The 20780-nt window shown below is 34.5% G+C and overlaps 1 protein-coding gene across 3 annotated transcripts in view; it reads right to left on the bottom strand.

Moving 5' to 3' along the window:
* The window catches only part of CTNNA2 (catenin alpha 2), a 473612-nt gene that overhangs the window by 80770 nt on the left and 372062 nt on the right, over positions 1-20780 (bottom strand). For all 3 annotated transcript variants that reach the window (XM_084518226.1, XM_084518227.1, XM_084518228.1), the window contains one exon: positions 20244-20396. In XM_084518226.1, coding sequence (XP_084374352.1) covers positions 20244-20396 — 153 coding nt within the window. The remainder of the gene's footprint in view (positions 1-20243; positions 20397-20780) is intronic.

The following is a 20780-nucleotide window of genomic DNA, read 5'->3' as shown; positions in this document are numbered from 1 at the left end:
ATAACGAGGGCCACATCCTGCTCCCCATCCCCTTCCACCAGCTCAGGGTACTGGGTATCCAGAGAACATCCGGTATTGCCGCTAAAGACTGAGGCAAAGAAGGCATTGAGCACCTCCGCCTTTTCCTCATCTCTTGTAACTAAGTTTCCCCCCGCATCCAGTAAAGGATGGAGATTCTCCTTAGTCCTCCTTTTTGTGTTGATGTATTTATAGAAACGTTTTTTGTTATCTTTAACGGCAGTAGCCAGATTGAGCTCCAGATGAGCTTTGGCCTTCCTAATTTTGTCCCTGCACAGCCTCGCTACTTCTTTAAAGTCCTCCTTAGTGGCCTGCCCACTTTTCCAAAGCTTATAAACCCTCTTTTTCCTCCTAAGATCAAGCCACAATTCTCTGTTGAGCCAGGCCGGTCTTCTTCCCCGCCAGCTCGTCTTTGGGCACGTGGGAACAGACCGTTCCTGCGCCATTAAGACTTCCCTCTTGAAGAGCGCCCAGCCTTCCTGTACCCCTCTGCCCTTCAGAACCGCCTCCCAAGGGACTCCACCAACCAGTGTCCTGAGCAGCTCAAAGTCAGCCCTCCGAAAGTCCAATACAGCGGTTTTACTGGTCCCCTTCCTGGCCTCGCCAAGAATAGTGAACTCCACCATTGTGTGGTCACTCTGCCCTAGTCAGAAACGAAATCTAAGCTATTTATTAAATAGCCACAAAAACTCCTTGATTTCCCCATTGTAATTCTAAAGGAAACTCTTATCTTTACATTGTGTTTAAGTCAATTAAAAAATAATTTCTACCCAACCCAAATAATAATTATTCTATCAGACTTGTGAACAATTTGTGAAGATTTGTGGGACTAGAGTTTTCTTCGCTAGATTGCTGGTACACAGGCTATTTTCAAATTAACTATGATAATCATCTTTCTTAATATTCACAGATAGCACAGCTGCTGCTATCAGGCAGCAAATTCTCGTCTTTAACAAGCTAAAACCTCAAGTCCACTGTAAAAAGGTAGGTAATGTATAATTAACTGCTATATATTTGGAGAGTATTTTAACTTATCAGTGATGTCTCAGCTCTGATTTAAAGAGATTTTACCTTTTGTCGGTAATTTTTTTTTTTTTTAAATGTACTGGCAAAGAATAACCAGAGACAGTAAGTATCATCACTTTTTGCAGCAATATTAATTTTTTCCAAGTTAGTTCAACATGACAGGGCAGTTATGAAGGGCTAAACAAGCTCCAAAGGGAAGAGCAAGGAGGGTTCAATTTCTGTCTATAATATTACAAATTTGAAACTCAGTTGTTTTAGGTGAGTAAAATTTGCATACCCCAAATTTATTCATTTTTCTCTGGCTTTATCACTATAATTAACAAAATTTTGAAAACTGTTCTTACTCAGGTTCTCACATTTTATCTAGACTGCCATTGCTTTCTCTAGTCAAAGCAACACTTCACATGCTTCAGATTTTAATTCAGCAATATAGCAGTGAAAACTGGCTTCAAGATCTTAGAGAAATACGTAATAAGACAACTTTAGAAAAGCTCACGCTGGATTTGCTTTCATAGCACAAATGAATGAAGTGAGGCAAAAAACTCTTGTCACCAAAGCCTCACAGCTGATACATAGTCACCTTCTGGAAAATGTTATGAACTCTCCCATTTCCATTCCCCTTTTCTAACAGCAGTTGTGTCTCCTTGACTTAAAAATACATCGGAAAGAAGAGTTAATACATTCCTCATCTTTACACAACAGCTTTGCTAGATAAAACAATTTCCATTCCTGGCCTGCAAGTTCTCAAGCCCACACTTTTAACCTCTCTAGACAAAGCTACAAAGCATTTATACTTGACACCTTCCTAGTGCATAGTTATACCATTATGCAGAGAAAACTATAAGAACAAAGAGGGCTTTGTTCTGAAAGTACATGCAGTCAATTACAAGTAATTCAGAAACTCCTTCAAATGGAGGTTAAAATAAAACAGTCATCCTTTGGTCAGGCTCAGGCTGAAGCAGTTAAACATACTAATATAAGGCAATTCTAGTTCTGGAAAGTCGAAGCAATTCTACCCATTTATGCTTCATGAAGGAAAAATATCAGCATTTATTTATTAGTACATTTCTCCAAAAGTTAGTGACAGTCAGTTGAACAAAAGACAATATTACGCTTAATACTTTATGTCTTGAGTGTATGAACCCACATTAAACAGCTACAGAGTTTAGAAATACTAACATATATTTTTTTCTGATCGTTATAAGATTAGCTTATATTTTTAAAATAAAACAATCCCTTCAATACATTTTAATAGGATTTTATAGGGAAGGATTTTCTATTTAACAAGTTATAGGACTTGTATCTCACTCAGTCCATTGACTTACAAGTAAAAAGACAGACAAACATAGGAAATGAAACAGTATGAATTGTAATGATTTTTTTCCTCCTGGACAACTCTGGCTCCCTGAACACCTTAAAAAAAAAAAAAAAAAAATCAAGATTTTTGATCAAGAAAATAGTCAAGATGATATTGTCTGATTATAGTAATTCTTTCCCCTAATATAAACATTAAATACATTGTGAAGTTCGATTTAACTTTCTTTAATATTTAAATGATACTTTTCACCACAGTCACAGCTTTCTTTTTCTGGCACTTTCACACCTCAACTTAAGGAAGGAAATAAAGAATGTCTCAACAAAATGAGGGGGATTGAGTAAAATAGTCCAATAATAGTCATGGCATTATGTTTGATATTACACACTACTGCAGGAAACACGATAAAGTTTCTAAAATATGCCAGGATTCCCACACAATTTAAAATATTGTTAATACATTAATTTATCCTTGCATCTTTCTTCCAGAACATTATTGTAAGCTAACCAGAATACATACATGGGTGAGAGTTGAGCTCTATTATAAACATATATGACAGATTCAGGAAAACATAATAAGAGAATAAAAATTAAGAAACTGTGCCAGACAGACTATCTGTGTATGAAACAAGTGCCAAAAATAGAGCTGTTTAAATAATATCTTTTTTTTTTTTTTTTTTTTCTGTTCAGTGGCTGCAATGAAAAATAATCACAAAAAAATGCCTCAGGTTGACACCAAATATATTTTATATCCTCTTCAATACATTCTTCCCTCTCTGCAATTTTAAACCGAATCATTGCGACCTTCCAACCTTTCCTATTCATTTCTAGGCCACGTCTATTGGACAAATTCAGTAAACATTCATAAATAATTAATATTGACCTAAAACTGCATTTCTTACTGGGAAACATTCATAGGAGAAATTTCATACAGCTTCTCTCCAGTAGGTTTTCCTAGAATAACTCAAACCTGTAATTACACAGAAATGCATTTCTGTATTTAACATCCACCACATGTACTTGTTTGGAGGGCTCTGAAGACCACGTTCAGCTCCATCAATCATTTCATCAGCTCCGACATCAGAACGGCTCTGCATGTTGCCATGCAAAGAAAACAGCTACTTTTATCTGCCGCCTACAAGCCTTACCATCTACTATTAAGGCTATTCTCTTTATGTTTAGATGAGTGTCTGATGTCGCCAACACAATTTAATAAGCTGTCTTATTTCTAAATGGAGAGCCCTTTCCATTGAAAATTTAAACTGATTCTTCATGCAGCTGACATTTTGCTGCACCATCCTGCCATTTTTCAGCCTTATACAGTCACATACTGTAGATGTGAGTATATTTATCAAATAATTATCATCAATTACCTGAGAGTTTGAGCTTCATAGATGTTTTATGAATTCCTGAGATTTTTCAGGGTACTGACATAACAAGTCAGTACATTGTAAAGAAATTGAAACTGCAAAGACAAAAAAAAATAAAATAAAATAAAAAAGGAAAAAAAAAATCCCAGACTAAGTAACACTTGTTGTTATATCATTATCATTCCAATATCATTGTCATTCTGGCTGTTTAGACATCAACAACTAGTATTCTGGGAAGGAGCCTTTGTTTTAAAGAAGGATGGTCTCACAAGTGTCTCTGGGCACAAAGTGATTTCTACAAATGACCGAACATTATCCGACTGTCCCTTAAGGTCTACATATGTTCCCAATAGATCTTTGTTGTTGTAAAACACAAGTATCTCACGTACCAAGGGATGTAAATGGTAGCTTTAAGAAAGAGAAGTTATGTCTGTCTTCCTAATTAAGAGAAAGCCATCAAATAGTTCCGGCTCTCTGATTTTCTTTTATTTAGAAATTTAGATGTACCCACAAGGCCAAAAGTGGACCTGCTCTTGGAGGAGTTGCCAAAGGAACAAGGATTACCTCAATGTCCATCAGACAAAGAAACAGCAGAGTACAGAAAAGATTAAGCAGAAACAGAAATTATATTGCCTGATCAGTCATAAGGAATTATAATGGCTTTGATAGGTTACAAGCACAGATGATCATCTGCCGTAAGAACCATACGTGTTCAATCAATTTTAAAGACCAAACAGATCAAATCAGAGAGGAAGCATCCAAGACACTAAAGCAAGGTTGAGGAGAAGTTGATAGTGGTAATTTAAGAAAATATGTTCAATTGTTAGTACAAATCATTGCAAAACCTCATTTAGAATACAGACATGCTCAAAAAGAGCACTATGGACCACACCAAGTAAAAAGAATTTCTAGGGAAGCTGGGGAAACAAGACATTAAGGGAAGTTAAAATAATGTGTTACAAATGTATTTGAGATGAGTACAAAGGAGGCAAAATAACTAGCACTTCACATTCTGGTAAGATTTTAATTGCATATAAATAGCTTCAAAATGAAATTTAAAAGATTTATGATCATTATGGGAGTGAAATTCTGGAACTGATTTCCAAACAGGTACTGTGAAGCAGGAATCTCTTTCTGAAATAGGGCTTGAAACTTTCTACAATGTATAGATAAGAAATTATCTTGAAATTAGAAGTTACATTATGAAATTTGGTGAACTACCATTCTTGATAGTTTCTTGCATTTCTATAACATTGAACATATTTGCGTGGTTCTCAATACCAACTATTAAGGACTTTTTTAGGACTTCCCTCCCCCCCCCCCCCCCCTTTTCTTTACAGCCAGCCTCCTGCACCTACATGGCAAGTATTGACTAAAATATTCTTCTTTCCTTGTTGGTGCAGCATTCACACTGAGTCTGTATACAAGGTTTAATTCTGCAAGAGGAACCTAAGAAGAAAATTTTGCCCTAAATGTCTTCTAACATAATAAAAGGCTCTCTAAACAGACATCAAAATGAAAAAATAATAATTATCACGTAGGTATGGCAGAGATGAAGAATGAGGTACAAAAATGAAACCTCAATTGATCACAAAATCTCCTTGAAGATAATTATTTATATATATTTTCTTAACTTTATTATAAAGTTTCTTACTGAGATTGAAACAGATTTACAGATCACTAAACTCTTTTCTTCGTTTATCTCTCTCTCCTGCAAGCCTTCTACAAATCATCTCAGTAATGATTAAATAATGTCCTGTTGTAAGATTCAGATTTTCATTACTTTATACACAAAAATACAGATGGGCTTTTTAACAAATCAATATTACAACAACAAAAATGCCATAATTACAGTACACTATATGAGGAAGAACAAACAAGACCTTGGTTTTATTTATTATACCACAAAAGAAAAAGGCAAGCATAAAGAATGCAAAGTACAAAAAATAAAATAAAATAAATAAAATAAAATAAAATAAAATAAAATAAAATAAAATAAAATAAAATAAAATAAAATAAAATAAAATAAAATAAAGCTGTGGAGAACAGGGTCTATAAGTAAAAATATAGATTTCTGCATCTGCACAGTAATAACTGCTATGAAAGATACCTTTATTAGTTAATTGCATAAAGTTGTTTTTTTTTTTCTTTTCTTTTTCTTTGCAAACATTGACAATAAAAACGCTATCTAGACCTAGACTTAAACAGGTTAACTGCACATTTGTTAAAGGAAGATCAGTTTTTACTATATCATTAGATCATAGTGCAGTCACAAATATAACCATAACTATGTGGTTTAACACAACTCTTGTAGTTGGTGTAATTGAACAATCAGACACAAAGACCCTTCTAAAAATCACATAGCATATTAACGGCAACCCAAACATATTCAAATGCATTTCTGTGTTATATCTTCAGATTTAAAAAACAAAAACAAAAACAACCAATATTCATAAATATTGCTAATTTGTAAAGAATGTGTAAAAATGTTTTGGAATTTATGCCCATCAATTTCATTATGCAATTCTATGTAATAGTGGATGCCTGATCAGTGTTTGTCAAAATGTAAGTTGATTCAAAGGTATTCATGCTTTAGCCCAACAACTGGAGAGGAGCTAGAAGGATAGAGCCTAAATTCACGGGGGAAAAATGAACCACAGATGTGAGAAGGTGTTATAATACCAACTGTAAAGGTAAAAAAAAAAAAAAAAAAGGGTTGAGAAAGGGTAAAATTTTTTCATGAGACCATTATCCCTCTTTCAAATACTGAAGTGTACAGGGTGAGTGTCCTTTCTAATTGCTTTTAAAGCACTTCTGATTTTCATGTTGTAATAGATAAAGCATAAACTTACAGTGTTCAGTTTTCTTGAGGTGATTCTTGAGTGCCTCCGGGGAAGGCTGACAGACAACAAAATCTGGCCTGCTCAAGATTTAGAGCAGTCATGAATGATGCTACAATCCAGCATAAAAGGAGGATAAATGACAGGAGAAAAGTGGGTATCAGGAACTGAAAACAACAGAAAAATGATGCTAAAGAAAAGAACTTCTCAAGAGGCACCAGTCTTGAGATAAAGTGTGTTTATTGTATTTAGCATATTTTTTTTTCTATTCTCAGTGCTGCCAAGTTTGTCCTCAGTCTTTCAATAATGCTGAAAAATAAGAATATGATTTTGGAAATACACACTAATGAAGTCTGTGTGCACTACCACCAGTGTTATTTTGCTTTTCTCTTCTCAGTGAGGGGAAAACATAAGTTTTCTAGGTATTTCATCCCTATGGTTCTCATTAAAGTCAACTGAAGTATCTTTCATTCTCATGAAACTGTCATGAATGCTGACCTCTTCATCTACAGCAATTACAGGATTGCAACTGGCACTTGTTAGCTATTCAGCTTGGTCTAAAGGGTAAGAAGTTCTTGGAAGTTTATTTTATGATAATAAAATCAGTTTAGCTATTTAAATGCTTAAAGTAGAGGTCAGCCAAGTTGCACTGAGTCCCATCTGTCGTGTTAAAATTATACACGCCAAGATAACTTTCAATGCACATAAGATGGAATAAGGAGCATCTTTGACAGACACTGTGGACTAAAATAATCTCAGAGAGCTCAGTCAAACAAGTTAAAATTCAACCAACCCCAGGCAGTGACAACAGGGTATTATTCCTTTGCTGCAGCTTAAAAGAAAATATTAGAGAAACATAGCCTCTATGAGGTGGGAAATGGTGTTCTCCTTAGACACATGGACTGTTGATTGTCTCACTTTCAAAGAGACTTCATATTATGGTGTTATTACAAGGAAAGAATTTGATGCAAATGAAGCATTCTGGGCTTTCACAAGAAGGCAATTACAAGAACATAACATCCTCACTGAAAGAAAATGAAGACATAATTAGAAAAAAAAACAAAACCTGGAAACCACACCACAGTTAATAGCAGCAATTTCTGTGGGAGAAATCTTTTACGACAGACATGACTTCTGTCATTACAAATGGAAGTTCCCTATATGTAACTCAGTATTAGCTGTCTAAAATATTTATTGCCACCTAATTGACTAGGATTCCTACAAAGTCGCATTAGAAAGTTATTCATTGGCAATACATCCCACCTATTTTAGCTACGAGCCCCTACTTTAGGATGGGGAGAAACACCTTCTAGACGTGCCTCTCTCTTCAGTAAGACACCTAAGGGATGTAGACAGTAGCCAACTAAAAGGATAAATGACAAAAGGATATTTAAAGGATCAAAGGTCAAAGTCAGAGGCAATGAATCTCATCTTGTACACTAGAAAGGTTCCAGCAATTCAAAATTAATCCTAGAAGTTTACTATTTTTGCATTCTCTGGTTTATATATAGCAAAGCGTGGGCTGTATCTAATGGTGTCTAAATGCTTGAAGCTTTTTTGCTCACTTGTATCTAGCTTACTATTTTAAGTGATATGTAAATAACAAGTCAACAATAATCCAAAAGATAGTGTGGTTTAAATCTAGAAACTAGAACAAGGAGTGTGAAAGCCTCACAGATAAATCACACTGATAGGAACCATAATGATTAGACTCTTTTTCTAGATCTGCCATAGGTCCACTAAATACTCTCTGGGCAAATCATTTCACCCTCTAGGATATCACCTACAAAGTGAATATAATGTTAATAGTTAAATTTAAAAAGCATTTCCAGTAAGTTCAACAAAGACAACAAATCTCACGTAAGAGAGACTTTTGGTACATGTGCACTAAGCAGTGTTTGAGGCAAGAAGCATCACCCAAATCCTTAGATAACCTGAGCTGATGAAGTTCTACTAAATTCAGTCAAGACTGAAGCCATGGATCGACACCCATTTGATGGAGACTGCCACAGCTCCTATGAAGATGAATAAAGTCTTTTCATTTTGTATCAACTGAGCATCTACTTTTTCATGATTACTTGTGGTTTGCAAAATGCCAAATATTTTTTAGGGTTGAACATATCATAAAATGAGAAGGAATAGAAGTTGCTATTCTCCCATTTTGAAGACGTGGGAAACAATTTTTCTGTGGAAGAGAAAGAAAGTATTTATGAAGGCTGAGGTAAAGACAAAGCATGAGATCCTATTCAGCGAAAATATCGGAGAAGTTTTTTTGTATTCTGACTTTAATGCAAACAAATGATGAATCATTCTAATGATTGCTATCAAATTCAGGTATAATTAGATAACATCTCATTCACTTGCAAATCAGTAAAATCAAAAAATGGGGAAAGATGCAAGTTTTTCAACAGAACTCTGAGCTGTTTTAAAAATACAAATAAAGTAAAAGTTTATTTTTGGCCATGGTATGGATGTGAATGAAGGTAACTTCTGCAGAAAATGGGGAAGATAGAAGGATGTGAGGAAAGACTTAAGGTAACACTGTACTTGCATATTGCACTCTAGGGCTCCTACTGGAGCTTTTCTGGCTTTTTCCATCTCATTCTCTGTACATCTTTTTAGATGAGAAAACTGCTATCAGGCACTTTCGCAAATGAAAATATATGTTGTGACTCAGAAGTTCCTCCCTAATCCTAAAATGAATGGAGAGGAGAAAAACATTCCCATTTCCTGAATTTCCACCTGGGGGGGGAATAAGGATTTCTAGAATGTTATACAGTACATTTGAAAGATTCATTAACCTTGGTTTTTAATTGAACAGACAGTAAATAAAAGACTGACTGAAAATAACAAGAGGAAATTAATGATTTATGATGATAATGCTTTTATATATCAGGGTTTTTAAAAATGACTTGTCCAAAATCAGTATAATTAATATTTTATGTTTACTTAGAATCTTTTATATAAGGTTGCCAGTGATCTCTTCATGCTATTTAGACTTCCTATTATTCAATGAAATGGCGAAGGATTACTGTAATATTGAGATGTTGAAATTTGAGGTACAGAATTAGATCTCTTTTTGATTTCCTTTACTTACACTTTGATTATATGCAATATTACAGCTTCCTACTTTTGTTATTTAATTGTTTTATTTTATCTTTTAAGCAGTGGATGTCAAGGTAATACAGTGTTTAGTTCCCATACTCCATACAACTTGATGTTACACACTGTTCTAGGTATGGCCGTCAGTAGCAGCTACTGCTACCATTTCTGGTGTGTGCATCAGTTTTCAAAATGTAAACAAACAAAATTACCAAACATTCATTTATAAAAGGGATGTCCTTTGATATTGTTATTGTCTGACAGGGATAACACAAAGCCTCAGCTCTTTTCCTTTCCTGTGTAAACTCTATTCAGCTATGCTGGCATCCCACTAGGAATAATTATCCCACTGAAGAATTTATACTCCATGTCAAATGAGGTATCATTACTGCTGCTGTTGCATTTTCTTCTTACATATCTAAAAACTTCCATATGTTAATTTCCTCATTCTTTTCTTAATATACATTGTTGAGTTCCTTCATCTTCATTCTGACATTATGCCAACAGCATTTTTGCAACAAAAACATATCCATGGGACTTTTCACTCATGTCACAAACACTGGTTTAAGATCTTTTAGCGGCTCTTAATGGTTTCCTTGGGCATGGTAAAATTCAAAAATCCCCTTAAAATATGGAACACTATGCTTTGTGTCTCAGCATGGTAACAGCTGATCTGCTACACATTCTGCATATCCATGGTTAAGAATTGTACTTTTACTATTTTGATTATAAGAAACAAACAAACAAACAAACATTTATTTGGTACTTCAAAGAGCACAACTGCAGAATCATATGCTTCAAGGAGACACATAACACTTAATGTCATATGGCAACTTCTAATTCAACTATTTCTCTATGATAAAAGGTTCTATTATAAAGCAATGACTTGACTTTCTCAACTAGGTATAATGACAAAGATGTTTGGGTGATATCATTAGCCTGTAAGTCACTCATCTTTTAGAAGTAGGACACATATCCTACAACCGTTTTGAGTTCAATGAGTATAGGCATTGATAACTCATGACTTTTCCTCCCTTCTCTATCTTGTGCTTTTAAGCATAAGGTATTGTAAGGAGATTAAGATTTGCAGAACCTCCTCTCCTGAGCTTTTGAAGTCTTGGAACCACTTCAGGATCATCAAAATACAATTTTACCTGGAGTTTTATAACTTGTCTACTGTGACACTAAACTTACTATTGAGATGACACTTTTACTCTAAAATCCTTTTCTCAGCTACTTATAAGTTTCTCAAGAAGCTGTCCTCAGGCTGACATTCCTTATGCGTGCTCTCAGGCCATAGGAAAAACTTTCTGGAGCTTCGAAGAAAATCCACTTAACTATTTTATTTGATTTTCAGAACTCTGAACTTTAAAATAAAGCAACAAAACCAAACACTTCTCATGCTAAGCCATGAAGTCAATCCTTTTGACTATCATAAGTATCTGAGAAGATTTTCTACTGAAGTGTGATCCATATATTTTTATACTGTTATTCTAAGAGTAGTGAGGCAGGATTTTTTTGGGTTTAGAACTCTGTCTCCAAATTAACTTATATAAAGCATTTTCAAATATTGAGGAAGCTTATTAGGGTTATAGCATTTTACTCAGTAACATCTAGATATTTTCTGAATTAGTTTAGTATTGTTTTATTTATCTAATTAGATATACCAGGGTTACAGGTTCTCCAGTGTGTTTTTTCCTTCATCACTGAGCTCCAGTTTTTCAGTTTATGAACAATAACTTTCTGGATCCATATCTACATGAAATGCTGGATTTTCACATTTGTAATCCATGGGTTTTCAATAAATAATAATAATAATAACAATAAAGAGTAAACGCAGAAAAAAAAAATCTAGTCCCATAAATGCTCGAGATTCAGCAGCAGTATTGCAAGTAACCTCAATTTCTGTTATCATTTACCTCATGCAATTCTGTAGAGAAGAAAAAACAAAACAAAACAAAACAAAACAAACTTCCAGCAAGAGACATACAGTTTGTCCAAACAACAACTATCCTGGGGGAATAAAAGGCATGGTTCATCTGACTGCTGGTTATCTGAGGATCTATTTTCACAGGAAAGTTTTTTAAAGTAGCACAGGCTATCCAAGGCTTTGAAACTTCCACACCAAATGTTCCACAATAACTACAGTTATTGAACTTATCCAAAATGGCAAAAGGTTCATTTCATTACTTAAAACACCTGAAATCCTGGGAAAAGGCACAAAGAACATTGACATGACATGACCTTTTCATTCAACTGAAGCCACAAAACACTATGCTTACAGGTAGTACTGCCATCTACTTGATGGTAAGAAAAAGCAAGAGATTTTATATTTTTAGGTAGGCATATTTGTGAAATTGCTGAAAAAAACAGATGGTATAGACACAAGTCACACAGGTAATCACTTTTGGAAAAATCAGCTTATGGGAAGAGATCAAAAGAAACGTATTTTAACAGCATGAAGTTTAAGAGTTATTTCATGACTTTATATAAGTACCTACATGGAGAACAGAGTTATTATAACAAACATCCTCAACTGCACAGACAAATTGTGGATAAAACTGTAAGTGATAAAAAATGTGAAATATACATATTTAAATTACAGATGGAGTAGTTAGTAGTTAGCTTTAGTACTGAGGGGAATTCACTGGTGAACTTACCTGGCATAACTGATTAAAGATTATGTATTAGTAAAAGATTTCTAATAGGAAACTTAGGGTGAAGAACTTTTGGTTCCTATAATTTTGTTTTTGCTAAATATGGAAAACACCACGTATTGTTAATATATTCAAGGTAAATAAACCTGTGTGCTACTATGAACACTTAAAAACAGTTTGTTGCAAATTTCCCAGTGTACTCCCCTGCCACAGGAACGCAGAAAAGCCAACACAACATCACTGATTAGGAACATTTGGGCAATGAGAACGGTTTTGACATCCGTGCAGTACCAACTAAACAGCTGCTGTCTTGGCACAGAAGAACAAGTACAGGTATGAGGCACATGAGATATGATGTGTGCATTATCATAATCACTTCACTTGTTAGAGCCTAGGTAATGGAATACAGCAGGGTAGAGTACACTGACCTGCACACTGCATAAGCTAAAGCAACACAGGCAGTCCTGTATAACTCTAGTGTAAATATGACACTAGGATTTGCAGATGATGCCTTTCATATTTGCATATTTTGTTCTGGATGAATAAACTTAATTACTCAGGGGCCCACATTTGAAATTTTGCCTTATATATGTAGATTGCATTTTTATTTGTTTTTAAATCAAAGCTTCTAGGGCTTTTGTTCAAAATCATGAGATTTCTTGATTACAATTTCTTTTTCTATATCAGTTCAAAGCTCCATTGTTAACCATGCCATTCTGTCCTCAAGTCTTTGACATGGCTTCTCCTTGTTCAGCTTCTGTGATTTTTGAGCATGTCTGAATGCCCTCCTTTATTTCTGATGTATTTTCTTGCAAATGATCTTTTCATTCTCCTCAGAAGTACATACTGCTTGTACTGAACTTTTTGGCTTCCTAAACAGCATTAGCCCCTCTATTTCTATCCTGTACATTTCCAATGTGTAGGATAGAAATTCTAGCGTCTCATATTTAAACCTTCCCTTCACTGATCCCCTTATTTCTGTCTTAATTTTCATAACCTAAGAGAGGTGTTCTTCGACTGAATTCTTTCTTACGGTGAAACTCCCACGCTAGATGTTGTATGATATAGTATATTAAGGTCATAAATTGAAACAACTAATTAGGAACCGTCATCAATCCCATAATACACATGATCAATCAATTAAAATGATACCAAGAGCTCTAGATTGTATTATTATCAAATTTCAATCATATAGACTGCTATGTAATTGGATTGTATGAGATAGTAGACATAAATAGGTACTAGAACTTGTGGAAGTCATTTTATTTTGGGAAACCGTACCACATGAATCACACAGCACAGCAGCGTGATCAGACTGAAGAAGCAAGCCTCTAGCTAAGCAGGTGTTATTCACTGGAAAATATATTTTAAAAATTACTCAGTGATTAAAAAGGGAGTAATTGGACTTCATCTCTTTTACGCAGGCAGTAAATAAACATGGTTAGAAGTTAAACATCTTTCAAAATCAGCTAACTGGAAAATATTGGGAAATTACTGGGAATAATTTTTTCTGCAAGGAGAAGAAAACATTTTTCATGAAAATAACTCTTTTTGAGTATGTAAAGAAAAGCTATATTAAAGAATTACAGAGAAAATTGAAGAAGTGGTCAAAGTACATTTTAATTTATAGAAAGTTCTCCAGAAATATATATTTTTCCCAAGAAGAAAAAACATGTAATGAAATCGTTTAGTCATTTGCTCATGAATGGTGACCTACAGGAAATCAGATAACAGAAAACCAATAGTAGCTTTATGTTTACAAAGCCAGAAATGCATTCAAATTGACATGGAGATTCCAAAGCAATTTACCTCTCCCTTTCTTTACTTTTTTATTTTTATTTTTATTTTAAATCTTCTATTCTTCCTGAAGACAGAAGGGAAGAGAAAAAAAAAAAAACACGCACACACACACACAAAAAAAAACAAAACAAACAAACAAAAAAAACCAGACAACCACACATCATTGCTCACAGGCTGCTTATTTTATGTAGCATGTGGTTATTATGTGCATCACAGAAAGAAGAACAAACAAATAAAATCCTTCAACCCTTTTGGTGTTGCTATAAGATGTAGAAGTTTAGCAATCTATGAATAAAGGAAAGGGATGAATAAAAGAAAATGATTGCTCAAGATAACATGAATAGTATGATAGATTGTAGTGTCTTTGTTAGTTTATTAGAATAATTTTTAGAAACAGAACCAAGAAGCCCTCAGATAAGGAATTTACGCCCCTTTTGGCCATACTGTATGCCTGTTTTTAATCAGAAACTTCTCAGGGCAGGTGCTGAGGGACAGCCGTCATCGTCTGCTGTAGCCAACTTCTCCATTCCCCAACTGCTGAATTTTATCCATGTTTCTGTATTAACAATGCAGCCTGTATATTACAGAAAGGTTCCGCAGTCTTCTGTAAGAGACTTTGTAAACTTCAGAGCTGTATCCATATTGCCTGAAGGTAGTGATGACTTTGGTATGAAAACAATCTCAAAAGTTTAGACATTGATTATTTAACTCCTTTAATAACTTATCTTCTTCAGGGACGGGTACACAAGAGCTTTGGAAAGTCACAGAACAGCAGTTATTTCTATGCCTCACCTTTTCTGTAAGGTGACTTCATCTCAGTGTTAATCTAGAAACCAGAAGAAGAAACTGGTACAGATCCCAGTGGACTACCAATATAGTTTACTTAGTGGCTACTGTAAATAAAAAAATAGTGTTTACTATTGGCATAGCTTTCTGGTATCCTGGAAGACTTCTAGTTCTTTTTGCCTTAAAGATGTATACCTCCAATGTGAAGAGATGAAGAGATGGACTACTACTAGCTGCAACAGGGACTCAGAAGATATAACTACAAAGAGTACAAGCTTTTCATACTCTCATTTCAGATAATTGGATTTGTGGTTTTAACAATCTTCATGATTGTTATATATTCAATATATTCATGATGTTTACTAGGAATAAAGAGCATCTGTTGCCCATCCAGGGAAGAAAGGCTTGAGATGGAAATTCAAACTAAAATGAGCAGATGAAAACACTAAGACATAGAGATACTCCACAGCTTTAATTCCAAAGAAAACCTCTCAACTTGAAGGGCTTGAATTAAACTAATTTGTGACCTTCTTAACATTCCTTCATTAGAACCAAGGATTACTATCTTCTCAGTATTATTTATCTAGCTTAGTTAATGTCAAGTAAAGTAACAGAATAAAAGCTAATCAGTCTTCAAGAGGAATCCCAGAGAGGTGTACATTTTTCATGATGGAAGTTGGATATAGAAGCTATGAAAGAATATTGACACTTTTTCTTCAATACCAGAAGCAAAAAGCTAGTTGTATACTCTGATAATGCAGTGATGTGCAGTTAAATATATATATAAAAAAAATAACAGAACATTTCAAGTATAGACAGTATTTATGAGATGTATCATGTAGAAACAGTCTATGTTGAACAAAAAGTTTCAGAAATTAGTCAATTCTTTTCTTCTTAAGCCTGTTGCTCTAGGTTTTGGCTGTCCTAAATGAAAATCCAATTCAGTTCATGAAGTTAGAATAAAGTTTTGGGTTTTGTTCTTGTTTGGCTTATAAAGATCACTCATAGCTCCTGGAAGTGAGCTATAGTGCCACACTCTAAACTGGCAGAGCCACACTGATCTCACGTGCATTGCAGATTCACACCAAATAACAACCTTGCCCTACAAGTCTAGAACCTGAAAATCTTCACAAAACAAACAAAAAAAAAGAAGTCTAGAACCTTAAAATTGAACCTGCAAGTCTATGATCATAAATAAATAAATAAATAAATAAAATACCACCACCACCAATAACAAACAAACAAAAAGATTGCATCAACTGGGTTAAATTTAGTTCTGTTACTGCAGATGTACATCAGGACTACATTCACTGTTGTCCAACACAGTAAAATTTTCTTTTATGCTCTTCCTCCCCCTCCTCCTTCCCCCTCTTCCTAAATCAAGAAAGCAGAGGTCACTGAGCAGGTTCAAATGCTCATTTTGTGTGCTGTGCATGCTAGCAATTATTTTTCTCTCCTGTCTTGAGTGTGCAAGCCTGGTTCCATATTTATGATGGGAAAAACATACGGCCAGTCTGAACTGGGGATATACAAATGCAGTTCTTGGAAAATGCAAGAGTAGCTTGCATTGTGCCTTACCAAAGAGTTCAAACACTAACTTTTATTTTTCCTTGACATTGTTAAAGAAAAAATACAACTCTAAACTCCCCAAAGTAATCCCAGTATCCTTTTCAAAATGACAGCTGCATGGTCAGGAGAAAGTTAATAAAGATTCCTGTAAGCTGAACTGGCAAAGATACTATAAAGCAAACAGGAACTGAAATGCTCCTGTTAGGTTTCACCTGCTACAAATTATTATCCAGCCTTGTGATCTTATTGATTTGCTTGCACTATATCAAATTTTAATCATCATAAACCATTTCCTAACACAGTTCTTCCACTACCACATATTCTTAGCATATAACTTGGATTCTTTTGGGCATCCCTGGAAACCTTTAAGTTGATATGACACAAAACTGATAGATACATAAAAGGGTCTATTAATTTTTTTGTAAAAACAATTCATGCAAAATTGATAGGACATTGTCTTTTCAAAAGACCATTTTTAGCAATTTCAAACTTGGTTTGGAATTACTTCCTGCTAAAGAACAAAAATCCCCTTGATGATAATATTCAAATTGTTGGAGGTGTTTCAATCAAGAAAAACACAACTGACTAGCTCCTGTATCTTCACTAATCACTGGACAGTGAAGTCCTTGCTGTTCTTGTATGAGAATATTAAAAACAAACAAACAAACAAACAATAAAAAAAAAACAACAACAACAACAACAAAAAACATTCAAATCACTAGTAGAACTCTATTGAACCTTTTTTCAATCTTTGTTGTGAGAATGAAAAGCCTGATCCAATCCACTATTTCAGCTAGGAGACTTTATAATCAGAATTTTCACAGTTATTAGTTCCAAGTCAAACGTGTTGATGTCTCCTATCGGAAGCAAGTAAACAGGTTGCTATCATGGCTCTTAAACAGTCTACTTCTGATGAATTTCATCTCCCAGAAAAACTGATTGAATCTAATGATTTAATGAGTTATGTTAAAAAAAAAAAAAAAAAAAAAAAAAGAAAGCAAGCAAACAACCAGTTAAACAACAACTAAAAGTCCAGCAGAGTAATAGTTAAACCTAAGAAGTCTTACTAAACAGAATAATAAAAATTAATTAATTAGCTGCCATATAGTGCTGATAGATGCATTGAATAAATCTGAGATGATTTATCAGCTAAGTATATTGTGTGGTAGGTATTAGAATTATCTATCATTAACCTTATGCTATGAATGAAGATGCCTGGATACAGAAGTTAAATGAATTCCCAAGGTCACATTTGAAGTTGGCAATACAACTCAGCCATTTACTGATTTTCAGTCATTAGATAAAAATTTTAAAAACATTGAATGGATTCATAAGATAAAGGTCATGATGTGGAAAGGCACCATCATTTCTCTGACTTCAGTTTCAGAACATAAATTTAAGTGATGGTTGCTGAAATATGATTTGAGAAAGGGGGGTCAGCCATCCAAGACTGGAATAGTACCATCTAATAAATATTTGTTTATTTATTGGTACAATCTGAGATATTTTGGGTGATTCACATCACTGATAGGTTTGGTCTCAGTCCTGAGGTTCTCTGACTTCTTGGACTCTGGGGGGAGAGTGAGACAAAAAAGTTTTTGAAAACCACAAATAAAGTTCCTCAGGTTTCATAGGATGACATACCCTGAACTTCTGACGTAGCCTGTAGAGAAATCTAGTTCTAGAAAAATGAGAATTCATCTTTGTAGTTATTATTCTCAAATGAGAATATTATTCTCAAATGATATGAGGCATATCATAGCAAGTCAAGTGAAAAGCAGAAGACAAACTGTTATGATAAGAAGTGGGAAAGAGAAGACAAATAATGAAAGGAACTCTTAATGGGAGATTTAAGTATTCTGTAATATGGACTACATAAGGAAGTTAGCTTCCATAAGCCTCATTTTAACACCATATATTTTTGACAATGTATTGGCCATACAAAAAAAAAAAACACAACTCTCCTGTAATTCGTAAAATATTATGATTTTTTTTTTCCTCCTCAGAATAGTAAAAACGCAGCTCTTACAAGCAGAAGTATTAAAACTTAGGTTATTTTTCCTGACCTTTTGACAGAATTTCAATTGAACTTGCTAAGACATCCAAAAAATTCAGATTCTGATTTTAAAATGAATGATTAATATTATAGAGCTTTCAGAGTATTGGATTTGCAGTGCCAAATTCCTCTAACATAAGCAAGTGCAACTCCATGCACTTCAGTGGAATTGTGTTTGCATATATTAGCATGCAATTCTGGCCCTGTGCCTGGGAAGGGATCTTTCGTTCCACATTCACTTGATTATGTCTCATCTTTAAACCACATTTTATGATCTGCAAAATACTTGACCCACAAAACCACAGAAGCTCTTCTGCTCAGATACCATTGTGCATCATTAAGTAAAAATGATGAAACTATTTTAAGTGCAAAATTGTGTGTACAGGGGCCATAAATGTATTCCAAACATTTATTTTCTTGTGCACAGAAGAACCTAAAACTCAGGCTTCAAAATTCCATTTCCATTAGAAACTTATTCTTTAAAGATACTTCATTAGACATAATAAAAGAATAATAATCATAATCATAAATATCCTTACAAATAAAAGACTAAGGTCTATCCAGAAGAACATATCCTTGGAAAAGAATATGGACAACAGTCTAGTATCATATGTCAGAGACATACAAGACAATTACTGATCTGCTTCTAGTAGTCTGGAACATGTAAATGTATGAAAAATATTAGGTTTTCAGGTCAAGATATCTAAAGGCTAATCGTCTACATTTTAGTCAACAGCTACAAAATCCTTACTCTTCTCTTGAGCTCTGGTACTAGAGATTTAGGACAGTGCCTTTTTTTAGAATATAAGTGTTTAAAAAGTATAGCTCAATGCCTGTCAAATCAGTAATATTCCTAATACCCTTCCCTCCCAGTCAGCTAAAGAACCATTAGTATGGCTAAAGAGAAAAGATACTATGAAGTGGCTACAGATTTTTCAAGATAATGCTAGTACAGAGAAGTTAATAGTGCCACATAATACCAAACACTGAGCTTTTTTTTTTTGTCTTCAAGAAATACAGGCTTTTTCATAGTTCTTAAACTGTCAGAGAGAAAACTGCAGCAAACATTATCATTTTGTTAAAAGGCCATTCAATGAGCAACCAGCTTTCAATCATTATATTTTATTGTCCCTGCGGTAGAGTTGAGCTATTTCAGTACCATCCGTGAAGCCTTGACTTTGCTGTTTGTAGACTTTACACAACAGGTCTCTTCAGAAAGACATGATACTAAATACATACACAGAATACATACCTTCCAGAAGTAAGCAGTCTTAGACTATACCTTCTCTATATGTCCTTTTCCTATTTTGGTTTGGCACATCCAGGTCTTAAGCTTAGAGCTGCCTTTTGCCAGTAGCTGATACAGTATTCTAAAGCATCCATTTGGATTTATACTTAGAGATGAAAATCTATCACACTATTAGTAAAGCTGAACTGAAATTTACTTCTTCTTGCTCACAACTTTTAGCAAAATACCAGAAATACATTTTAAACACACTTGATTGCTCTAATGATCTACTAAAAATACAGCATATGTCATGCATGTTCCATGCATGCTATGCAATTATCAACATGGAGTCAACCCAAACTCATGAAGCCTTTAGGACAGAAGTGTTGCCTCTAACTCTTCAGCTAATCGATCACTTTCCTAGTCTCTCCTAGAGAGAGGATATGGAAGTCTAGATGCATCAATAGCATCACTTACCTCAACTAACTTGTTGGCGTGCTCACGGAAGACCTGCGCATACTCCTTCACTTCTTTCTCATTACCACTTTTTGCAGCCTCAATGAGAACAAGCAATGGCACATTGGTCTCCAGGAATGAATCCGATATATGATCCATTACTGCCTTCCGTAGCTGTGACAAAAGAAAACAGACCAGTAAATAAAAGGAAAATTATAAATATACAATCCCACTGTATTCATTGACTGTTATATCAGAGCATTGATGTGTCACATCTCACAGCATTGGAAGGGAGTTTGGGTTTTTTATCCTTCATTACTCCAAGCTATCCACTTGCAGCAAGCATACAAATACCCAACTGTTAAGGGCCTAGATCTTCAAAACACTCCTGAGGTTCAAGCTGACTCACACATCTCATCCCACTGGACTGAGTGGATCTATCCGGGATGATGATGATTACCCGCATAATACATTGTAAATTGATGAGAATTGAAAGCTGCACACTACTTTAAAAAACAGTTCATCTCACTTAAAAGCCAAATATGGATTAAGGAGCTT

The sequence above is a fragment of the Aythya ferina genome (genome assembly GCF_964211825.1).
Source record: "Aythya ferina genome assembly, chromosome: 4".
Classification (NCBI taxonomy): Eukaryota; Metazoa; Chordata; class Aves; order Anseriformes; family Anatidae; genus Aythya; species Aythya ferina.
This window is presented reverse-complemented; position numbering and strand designations above follow the sequence as displayed.